Below are 11747 nucleotides of genomic sequence, written 5' to 3'. Positions count from 1 at the left end.
CTGGTTCGTGAAGAAGGAAAGAAGACAGAGAAGTTCCTTTTTTTTGCTGCCATCTCTTTCTCCATTGCTTCCCAGGCCCAGCATCAATTCTCCAGCCCACGTTCAAGTTCACTACTTCAGCATCAAGTTAAGAATAAAATACACATCCCACACCCCAAAAACCCACGAGGTTTTCTCCTGTCACATCAGCCTTCACTCCAGGTCCCATCTGCCTCCTCCTCCTGTTTCTCCCTTTCTCTCTACTCTCCTTCTTTCTTCTTGTGGGTTGGTGCCCAGAATGTTAAAGCTGGGCAACACTTAAGATCACTGCGCTCACCCGCACTGCAGAGCTGAGGAAGCTGAGGCCCAGGAGTTCTGCTTAAGGATACACAGTCAGGGACAAAACCAGCCTGAGGCCTGATCCCCACCCAGCACTGGCCTTCTCCCCATCTACAAGACCGAAATTGACTCTACTTGGACCCTTAGGAAGAAAAACATTCATCTCCGCTCCACTCTCAGCTGAGCTCCAAATGGAGGGCTCCAGCTATACTAGCCACTGCAGCAGTGACACCACACTTCACTACCACTGTCTCCCATTACTCCCCCTGCAATACTCATGGACTTTCAGGCACAAGGATTCTCCCATCCCAGCTAGGGTTGTGACCTGGATTATCCATCCAAAACAGTCAAAGGTTATAACACTGCAAGTCAAAGGTTATAACACTGCAATCCTCCCAGCCCTGCACCACTCCTACACATACCTGGATGGATCTATGCCACTGAGACACCCCCCATATCTCTCCCTTTGTCCTTCTCCTATCAGGACTGATGCCCCCATGAGCCCTAAAGCTTTGACCCCACAGGATGGCAGAAGCTCCACAGTCCAACTCCCCCTTCTCACGCCCAACCTTCTTCATTCCTTCATTCTTCTGGCATTCCAGAGTTCGGGGTTGCCCAGGCCTGTTTGACACTGGTCTTTGGGCCCATGTATCTGCTTTCCCTGCTGGGCAATGGAGCACTGCTGGCAGTGGTGGAGATAGACTCTACACTGCACAAGCCCATGTTTCTGCTCCTGGCCACCCTGGCAGCCACAGACCTGGGTTTAGCCACATCTATAGCTCCAGGGCTGTTGGCTGTGCTGTGGCTTGGGCCCCAGCCTGTGCCATACGTTGCCTGTCTGGTCCAGATGTTGTTTGTTCATGCACCAATGGCCATGGAATCTTGTGTACTGTTGGCCATGGCCTGTGATCGTGCTGTGGCAGTAGGGCATCCACTGCACTACCCCGTCCTAGTCACCAAAGCCCGCGTGGGCTATGCAGCCCTGGCACTGGCACTGAAAGCTGTGGCAGTTGTTGTGCCTTTCCCTCTGCTGGTTGCACAATTTGGGCACTTCCGAGCCAAGACCACAGACCACGCCTACTGTGCACACATGGCGGTGGTGGAGCTGGTCGGGGGTAACACTCTGGCCAGCAACTTGTATGGGCTGGCGCTTCCATCGGCCGTGTCAGCTGTATAGATATTCTAGGCATCACAGGCTCTTATGGGCTCATTGCCCACGCTGCGCTGCGGCTGCCTACCTGGGAAGCCCGTGCCAAGGCCTTTGGTACATGGAGTTCCCACATCTGTGTCATTCTAGCCTTCTACGTGCCTGGTCTTTTCTCATATCTCACACGCCTCTTTGGTCATCACACCATCCCAAAGCCCATGCACATCCTTCTAACAACTATTTGCTGCTACCATCTGCCCTCAACCCGCTCATCTACGGGGCCCGCACCAAGCAGATCAGCGACCAGCTCCTAGAAACCTTTGCATTCAGAAAAAGCCAGTTCTAATAGGCAGTGAAAACAACGGAGGCTGGGGGTGGAAGTGGGGGGACATTCAGAGGAGTCTGGGGTCTGGAGGTATGGATTATGTCATCTTCGTCCCATGGTCTGCCTATGACTGTGATAATCACTCAACAGATACTTGCTGTGAAGGCTCTACTGTGTGTACCACTGGCATATGTAGACTGGCCTAGCCATGCATTCTGCCTGGGAGGAGGCAGGAGACAGGCTACCACATGTTACCATGCAGAGAAAATAGGAAAAGGGACCAGGGAATTATCATGGGATCACAGTACACACAATTTAACTTAAAGAAGACTACCCTCCTCCTCCTCCCCCTACTCTGCCCCATCATTTTAACCTAAGTCTGCCCCTGTTCCCACACAAAAGCTCCTCTACAGATCCTGGACCCGGGAGCCTGGGAAGACTGACACTGCCTCTGGAGGCAAGTGCTTGGGTACCTGTCTGGGATCACAGCCCTCTATGCCTGGAGCCAGATGCTGTTTTCAGTCTGTCCTTAGGGAAGGAGCTAAACAGGCTTATTCCCCACCTTCTGAGAATCTGGATAATGTGCCCTGGAGTCCCAAATTTGTCTAAAGACCCTGATCCTTAAGACATATTCAGTTCAGAGAATCTTCTTGGTCTCATGTGTAATCACTATTCCTGCTACCCTCACTGCGCTGCCCAAGTCTCGGGAGTTAGTGGCTACAATGTCTCTCCCTGGGCCTGCAGCTTCAGGGGCCAGGGGTCCAACTGAAAGAAATTTTGATATCCCAGAAAATCGTTGTATTTAATATTTCACCTGTTTGCCTGAGGTCGCGGCATTATGGTCTCTTACCAGTCTGCCCTTTTGTGCATCCTGAGCCAGAATGTAGAATTCTCAAAAAAAATCCTCATCAAATAGAACCCCCATTTGTTCTGGCCAACATCACGAGTAGCACACGATGCTGGTGCAATATGATGAAATAGGAATATTTCACACTGTTGTGGCTTCCAGAGAACAGAGATATTAAACAGGAAGCGTCGTGGTATTGCCCAACATGGGATTCACTTTCTGCTAAAAGACTCCACACTGCAAGGACATTGCACAAAAAAATCTTTCATGCCAGCATAAAATCCAGAATGAGAATATTCTCAGACAAAAGGCAGGGAGTCACTGTTATGAGGTCAGAGAAAGCTATGGGCTGCACAGGCAGACCCAAGCTCTCTGGGAAAACTATCATAACCGTGGGTATTAGGGTTAGCCATTAAGACCTGAAGCCCAGTACAATCTGGACCACTCAGACGGCTGGACCAAGCACCATGGGATATCACACAGGAGGGCTGCAGATCCGAAAAAGCAAGTGATGCCATCTCCACAGCCACATGGGGTCTCACCAGGTCCTCATTAACAAGGAACTAAAGAGACAGCCCAGGAGCTCAGTGTGATTTTCAGAGGTGGTAATGCTGAAGCCAAGTGGATGAGGAGGAAATCTACGGTTCTCCTCAACCCAAGTGTGGGCTCAGTCATTCTCAAGGCTAATCTTTTTTCACGAAGTTCTAAGTTAAAAAGCCCTCCAGGCAATGATTTTACAGATAATTGTGACAAAATTCTAATCCTAATGGGTCATGAGTCTTTAAGATGTACACATCCTTCTCTTAGTGATTCCTCCTCAATAAATCTATCCTGACAAAATAGAGATGTGAACAAAGATGTATGCAGTAAGATACTTATTACAACATTATTATAAAGAAATATAAAGAAATGCGTGACAGTCATGTGTCACACACACCATTTTTTGTCTTTCACCTCTGGTACGTGAAAAGGGAAATCATGTGCAGCCGATGTTCAAAAGCAGTGAGTTGTCTCCCTCCCACCACAGGAAGCCTCTCTGCTAAGGCACCTTCACTCCATGGTTGTGCACAACTCCCAAGGCAGCTGAGTCCAAAGCTGTACCTTGTTCACTGCTAAGCCAAAAGTCCACCCACGCAGACATTTACCTTTTGTTTTGGATTGAGATCACATACATACCTTAGCATGCAGTGTGTTCAGAAGGCTTTTCCGGCACGCTTACTCCTCACTACCACCTGAGAACAATTATAAGCCCATAATCCCTTACCTATAATTACAAAATAAAACATCTCTGAAGAAACAATAGTTTTTTCATAACTTTAACCCAAAATCTGGCCTGACCCGTCATGATCATATTTATACTATTTAACTCACTTAGTATGAATATTCATACATTTAGCTACAGAAATACTGATGGGTTTGATGACAGGGCACCGCCCTCAATCTCACTGGGGTATTGCTTTATATATCATAAGGGCACAATATTCCCTTTCTAAAATCTGAAAAATTCTGAATTCCAAAACACATCCATCCCAAAAGGTTTCAAATAAGCGATTAGGGACCTATAGGATTATCCCTGTAGCCTGCAAGAAGTGAAGAGACTTGTTAGGGCTCTTGATCACTCTGAGGTCTTTGCTATCCAAACTATTCTGTACTGCCCTGGAGGCTCTTGCAGAGAGCAGCATGTTCTCCGGATAACAGCCCCTACCTGTTTGTTTCCCTGTGCTCTCCACTCTGGTCACTCCTCAGATATGCTGATAAGCTGTGCCTTTTTTCCCAGGGAGACGCCAGAACGTGCTACCATGGTGGCAAAACCCATGAACAGGATATGGCCCAAAGAGCCCAGGCCTTGGGCTCATCAGCTCCACCTAGAACTCAGCTGTCATGTGCTTTCCTTCATCAAATTTCAGTCTCAGACTCTGTGAGCTGAAAGGAAAGACGGACTTACTTAGAGAAGGGCAGGGTGGAATTTAGGGATCCTAGAGAATCATGGTATTCAGACCACAAAAGACAGAAGACAGAGGTATGGGCTTCTGGTCGAGGAGTTCAACAGTACCCAATTTCCCCTCCAAGCTCCCTCTATGAACAAAAATCTGAAAGAGAGCCTCATCTGATTTCACCAACAACTCATCATCCTTGCACCCCTATTTCAACCACCCCCTTCTCATTCTGGACCCCCTTCAGGATACAGATGTGCATCACTCTCTGCCTCTGTCTCTCAACAGCTCTCAACGTCTCTGTCCCTCTGCATCTGTCTCCTTGCACTGTTGGTCAGTTTTGCCCCACGTCTGTGTCTCTTGTCCTTGTCTCTGTCTACCTCACTCAGAATTCCTTTCTGAGGGAACAGAGGTGCCAGTTGTACTTTACCAGGTGACCTCTCCTTGTCAACAATAACAAAAAATGTGCTAAAGGGGCAGTAGGAGGAAGAGACTTGGTTTCATGTAACAGGAAGCTTGGGGTTTCCGGTTTGGTCTGTTGCAGCTCTTCTCTCATCCTGCCCATTTCCTTGTCACCACATCACGTTGTACTTCCACCTGGCACACACCCCTCCCACCACACTCAGGAGAGCAGAAGGAACGTGTTGATCTCTCCCTTCACCAAAAGGAACTACTAGTTAATGGTTAAAGCTGGAATCAGGCAGACGCAGATTTGAATCCCAGATCCTCCATTAACTCACTGTATGCCTTGCACTAGTTTATTTAACCTCTCTGAGCCTGTTAATTCACTTGTAAAATGGGGAAATGATAGTTCCTACTTCAAGAAGTTACTAAAAGGATTAACTAAGATAATGCATTCAAAGTGTTTGGAATAGCCCCTAACACATTCAATTTCAACAAATATTTGAATATTAATTCCTCTCCTGGAGCACAGGCCCATGCTCACTTGCCAAACCTTTGCTCAAAGACCTGATACCCAAACTCTCAGCTCTCTAGGAAGACCGGCCCTTTCCTGGGGCCAGTCACCTCTCCTTGAAGAAACTTTTCTTGGTAACACTCTCTCCCACCACGGTAGGACCCTTCCCAGTGCTTCATGCTCATGTCACCTCAGACAATGGTCACTTTGTGGGATAACTCCACATGCTGGGCAAGGATAGGGGAGGATGCTCCCCACACACAAGGAGTCTTCGTGGGCACACAGGAGTGTAGTGGGAAAGCAGCTACTAGAAGGACTCTCTAGAGTGGTTCTTCTCCAAGGAAAAACCACTCTTCTTCTCCAGCAAAACACCAGGTTGAGATCTCTGGATGGAGACGCAAGTGAAAGCCACACATAGATTAGGGCCATAAAGGAAGAGTACCCACTAGATACAAAGCAGCCTTGGAAAGGAAGTAGAGGATGAAGAAAAATTTCCTTAAATTTAGCTGGGTAATTTTGGCTTCCTGAAAGTTCTCTCCAGTTACTAAGGCAACATTATCCCAATTCGATTCTTATCCTCCACATTGTCACCACTCAGCATGGCACCCTCCTACACACACCTGGTTCTCACTGCAACTGTAACCCACTCATTAATAATGAGTTTCAACCTAGGCTGCACATGAGAATTGCCTGGGGAGCTTTTAGAAATCCTGATGCCCAGGCATACTCCAGACCAATTAAACCAGAATTTCTGGGAGTAGGACCCAAGTACCAGTAATTTTTAAAGCTTCCAGGTAATTCCAAAGTATGGCCGAGGTTGAGCGCCACTGCTTTGTTCTCAGTTTAAGTCCTGATCTATGCTTCTCCCATGTCCTTCAGGACCCCAATCCAACCTCACAAAGAAGTCATCTGCAACTGACAAGATAGCATAGCAAATTGCTTTAAGGAGGAAAGGCCCGATACTGTTTCCTTAAAGAACTCAAAGAACTACACACACACACACACACACACATATACACACATATACAGACATATACAAACACACCCTAATGGAAACCTGCATCTACCTCCCCTAAAGCAGGAGAATGAATAGGTGACTAAAGAGTATGGACTCAGGTGGTGGGTACAGTGAGGCTATGAAAGCGACTGCCCTCTCCCCACCCAAGGCCCCAACACCCGGCAGGACCTCTATGACCTCATGCTGTAGTATGTCAGAGTCCAGGGCCTGGGGCCTCACCTCTATGGGCAGCTTGGGGTTTCTGCAGCAGCTACTGCCCTGCCTAACCCCTCCCACACTCCATCATGTTGGTTGGTACCCCTCACCTGCTGACACTGGATGAAGCTGATGCTACCTGGACCCTCATCAAAGATAAGGTAGGTAAGTAAAGAGGGCTAAAGAGGAAGTAACAAAGTGGGACCTAGATGGGTCTGAGCAGTTTATAAGTTGGAAGGAGTTGGAAGCCTAAAGACAATAATAACTAACATTTACTCAGTGCTGGCTTATGTGTGAGGCACTGCATTAAGTGCTTTGCACAGAGTGTCCAATTTAATTACAATTGCAAAAACAGTAAGAAAGGTTCCTTGAAAGACAATGGATAGGGAGCTATGAGAGCAGAAAAGAGAAGCGCTAAGTCAGGGGTAGACTTAGGAGGTCAGGAAGGCTTCCTGGAGTGAGTACATTCCAGCTTGGCATATAGGAGTTATTCACATGGAGGGAAGAGGAATACCTGGCACAAAAAAGGTGCTTAATAAACACCTAATGAGCAAGGGGTGGGGGTGTGTGTGTGAGTGAACAGTGTACTAGTTAAAGGCAGAATATATGCAAAAGCCAAGAGAGAAAGAAAGAAAAATGTAAATTAGTGAACTACAAATGGTCCTCTAGAACAGGGTTCAAAGAATTAGTGGTGAAAATGCGGAAGAAGAGGTATAGGGGCTGACGGTGAAAGGCCTTTTACGTTTTCTAAAGAACCTGAACTTTACCTTTGACCTCTTCACAGATATTCCCTCCAGCTTAACTTCCACAGAATGAGAAATTTGGGTTTTGAGCCAAATATACAGATTTCCAGGAGCAGGCAGATCTCAGCTCTGAGTTGCTGGTGTCCAGAAAATCCCACAAAATCTAGATGGACACTAATTTCTGATATTAGAGAATTTAGGGATCGGGTTCTGGTCAGCCTATCTGAAGGAGAGTGAATTTAAAGCATTTGCAGAAAGCAGCCCACCAAGTTTAAAACAATCATCTTAAAGCAGTAACTACCAAACTCAAAGCAGCCTTAATGGCACGTAGCTCCCATCTGCAATGGAGTAGCAGCTCACCACAAAGGTCAGCTTCCCAAGGAAGCAGAAAGAGAAGAGCCAAGGTCCTCCCAAGAATGAGAGCAACTAGTTTCAGCAGCGTTAGAGGTTGGTCCTGGACTAGATCAATCAGAATTAGGGTGAAGTAAATGGGGTCTTTAACTATTAAAAAGCTACACCATCTCTGAGTATCAGAAAAACTCCCTGTCCTATTTAAATGGAAAATTGCCAGGAAAGTCAGGGTAGGGACATTCAGGATAAATCACTGGTAGTATGTGACAAGTTCAAGAAGTAGGACACCTTTGAGTAACCTGGTTTCCTCTTCCAGAACTGCTGATTTACTGGGCACTTTGTAGAAAAACAGAATGTGGCTCAAGGGCTCCCTATTCAGAATTCAAACCCGCCAAGGTACCTCCAGGAAGATAATCTTCCACCATGACTTTCCTGGGCTGCCCCGGGGAGAGCTGAATTTGCAGGCCTCTAAGTCCTCAGAAATTCTACCCAGAAGTGCAGTGGAAGCAGGTCATGGTCTCAAATGGTGACCATGAACACGTTCACCCTAGCATAGTGTTGAGTGCTTTATTTTTCCTGCTTTAGGATAACCACTGGGGCCCTCAGGGTAAGAATAAGGGCCTAATAAACTTCCATGGCAAATTCATGTCTGTATTCTGAAAGAGAGTTTCCAGCTTAATCACCTTTTAGCAGAAATTTAGACCATAAGAAACATCACACTCCTGTTAGAGGGACCTCTCCTGGAGACGTTCCAATTCGTCTCATTTGTACAGAATCCTAGGCACCAAAGGAGCAGCTAGGCTGGGATTCTGAGGTTATATTTGATGATTATGCTTTCACTGTCATGAGGCAGAGCATTCTATACAAAAATGGTAACCCACCATTGCTCTGCTCTCACCCCTGGAAATCCAACTGTTCTTCTCAGGGTCCTGTTCTTCAGACCTATGCCCCCACCCAAAAGTTAAATGCCCCATACCTTAGTGAAACAAAGGAGAAGGAATGATAGGAAATTCTTCCATGCAGATCAACAAAGAGCACCAGTTATTTCCTTGGCTAGGTGACAAGACAGTAGTGACAAGCTATCTCAGCTTGTGTAAAGTCCAGACACAACTAGCTACGCCCCCCTTACGCTGGGGGGCAGCACTTCCAAAACAGCTTTACGTAGCAAAAAGCAGATCAACCTTAAGGGACCATTGGTGAATTCTACAAGAAAGCCAGTAAAGTGGGCAATGCCATCAGCAGGGGCACAGACACATGGGATTGGGGGTCTGGCGGAGGGAAGTAGAGCACACAGCATTTTAAGAATAGGACTCTAACGTGAAAGGGGCCCAAAGAGGGAACTGTGTATGCTCCTTAGCAGAACACAGAGCCAGAAGTCTCAACCAACAATATCTTGGATGAGTCAAGATCATACCTAAGTACAATTACTAGACAGGATCTTACAGGGCTTCCCAGTTGGTCATGAAATTAAATTTTCCAGAACTGGGTTACCCAGCACAAAAAGGCCAGAAGGACAAAACCAAGAGGAACTGTAATCTGTGAAAGACTACTGGAACTAGCATTACAAAGATGAGGCCTCAAATCCCTAAAAGAACTATCCTCTGAAGCTCGGGCAGAAGGTGTATACTAAGATGTTATAGACACGGTGTGGACTTCCAAACCTATTTCTGTGTAACCACTCTTGGTTAATGACATCACCCATGTAACCCTAATCCTTGAGGATGCCTTTTCCCACACCCCTTAAGTGACCGAGTTCTACTAATTCTATAACCTAAATACCTTCCCCCATTATTTTAGTTCAGGGCCTCACCATGTCTTGCCTGGAATTTTACAATACTCTTAACTGACTTTTTCTCTATTTTATGCCTTCCTATTCAAAATTAACTTTCTAAAATGCCTATCTGAATTGTGCCCCTCCTAACCAGAATCCTTCAAGTGGCTTCCCACTGTCCTCAGGATAAAAGTCCCATCACTTAGCACACACACAAGGCCTTGAATAATCAAGCTCCTGTGTGCTTGTCCCTCTCCACACCCTACACTTAAGTAATATGAAAGTATACTTCCCTGACTATGCCCCTCTTAGTTTGTAAGTTCAAGTTTTTTCACTGGCTGTTCCCTCTGCCTGGATTGACCATTCTCCTACCTGGCTAATTCCTTCAAAGTTAAAGCATTACCACCTAGAAACTATCCTTGATCCTCTTCTATCAAAGACAAAGGCTGTTAAATCACATCTCATCTGCTCCACAGCTTGCTCTCTGAGCTATATCAGGACAAGAACAAAGTCTCATTTTGTAATGCATTCCCAGTATCTAGCAGAGTCTGGCACATAGTAGAGATTCAGGTTTTGCTAGAGGGAACTGGGAGACAAGCAGGAAGCACAACAGTTTGAGCACAGTGTGCAGTGACAGTGGGAGGGTCAAGCTAGAGTAGGCTACCAGATAACTCCTAACTCTGACCCTAACTCAGTCCCTGACCTATAAACTGGCCACCTGCAGGTTACAGAGGAGCGCTTTGGGCCCAATGTAGTGGCAGTACCTTTCCTGTCGGATGCAGCCTGCTTTGACCTACTGGGTGTGCTAGTGAAACAGTCCCGCCCAGTCCACACCCGCCTGGTTCTGCCAGGTCGGCAGGGCCGGCGGGCACTACAACCAGTGGGGCCACTACCGAACCTCCTGGAGCAGGCAGGCTCTGAAGGTGCCTTTGCCCACTGCACTAGAGAATACTCACCAAATGGCCGGGCAGAGACAGCCTATGAAGAAATGCGACTGTTGGATGGGCAGCCCTGCCGGATCCGCTTACATATGGGTGGCCTGCGCAAGAAGGTGGCCTTCCTGCTGCTGCCACCAGGGCAGGTGAGCTTACAGCAGACTCTTCCCTGGCTCCGAAGCACCCACAGCATCTACGTCATCTACCAGGTCTTCTCCTGTTCCTGGCTACAGCTGGGGCTGCTGCCTACAGCCCGGAAGCCCCAACTGCTCTGGTTACAGCGGTCACTGCCTATTGCCTTCTCCTGCCTCAAGTTTTCACTGCAGCCCAAGGGAGTGCTGGGACCACAGAAGCCCCTGATCAAAGACCCACTGCCCCATGGGGCCAGTTGGGTCAGACCTGACCTCAGCATCATGCCACCTCCAGCCCCCATGTCAGCCCCTGCTGATGTCCCCGAAGCTGCTGATGTGCTCTCACCTGGCCCAGCCCCACCTTCACCACCTCCCCAGGAAGGGCCAGAGGGCAGACCACCCAGATTCTCCTACAAGGGCCGAAACCCCTTCCGAAGGGGGCCCCAGATGCTGTCAGGTACTGCTAGGGGAAATGAAGATGAGAGGGATGGGATAAGGTAGAGGGAAAGGGCGTGGGGTGTAGAGCCCAGGAGTGTGTGGGGCACCCATAACTCCACATTGGACCCTGGTGAGGGGGATGGAGTGAGGGAGCCAGGGGAGGGCGAGATGGAAGCGTGGTCCTGGTGAGGGGGTGGGTACAGCACAGAAGACCAGAGGGAGGGACCAGGGCGGCAGAAAGACAAGGGCATGAGTCAAGCTGTGGCTATCCTCAACCCTGGCAGAGAACTGGCTCTTCAGCCCCCGAAGCCCCGCACCAGGAGCCCAGGGTGGGGGCCCTGGGGACCCCGAGTGGCACTCCATGTCCCTGCCCCTGCTGCAGGGTCTGTCCTCGGAGTTCGACAGCGACGACGAATGAAGCTGAGGCGAGAGATACAGGGGGCCAGGCCCCCAAGATCTGACAAAGGGATACTGGTCCCCAATAAACATCAGCTGCTGCTCCCCCAAACCATCCTGGGCCCATGGTGCTTCTTCCTGTAGGAGTGTGGAGGAGGAAAGTCCCAACGTTTTTCCCCAGGCTTCATGTCCCCTCACCCTCTAAAGGCATAAGAAGTACCTCAAAACCTTGGCATCGTGTCCTCGCCACACAGAAAACACCCTGACCACTTCCCCATCCAT

General features: G+C 48.3%; 2 protein-coding genes across 2 annotated transcripts; both read left to right on the top strand.

The window, feature by feature from the left end:
- The first annotated feature begins 843 nt into the window (after positions 1-843).
- Positions 844-1811, top strand: OR52W1 (olfactory receptor family 52 subfamily W member 1). The gene is given in 4 exon segments (XM_067751794.1): positions 844-903; positions 905-1489; positions 1492-1699; positions 1702-1811. Coding segments are annotated over 4 exon segments (963 nt in total).
- Positions 1812-6789: 4978 nt separating this feature from the next.
- Positions 6790-11487, top strand: C9H11orf42 (chromosome 9 C11orf42 homolog). Its single transcript, XM_067751793.1, has 3 exons — positions 6790-6861; positions 10290-11088; positions 11354-11487. The coding sequence occupies exons 1-3, from the start codon at positions 6790-6792 to the stop codon at positions 11485-11487; spliced, it is 1005 nt and encodes a 334-aa protein (XP_067607894.1).
- The last annotated feature ends 260 nt before the right edge of the window (positions 11488-11747 follow it).

This window comes from Pseudorca crassidens, chromosome 9 (assembly GCF_039906515.1).
Source record: "Pseudorca crassidens isolate mPseCra1 chromosome 9, mPseCra1.hap1, whole genome shotgun sequence".
NCBI lineage: Eukaryota > Metazoa > Chordata > Mammalia > Artiodactyla > Delphinidae > Pseudorca > Pseudorca crassidens.
This window is presented reverse-complemented; position numbering and strand designations above follow the sequence as displayed.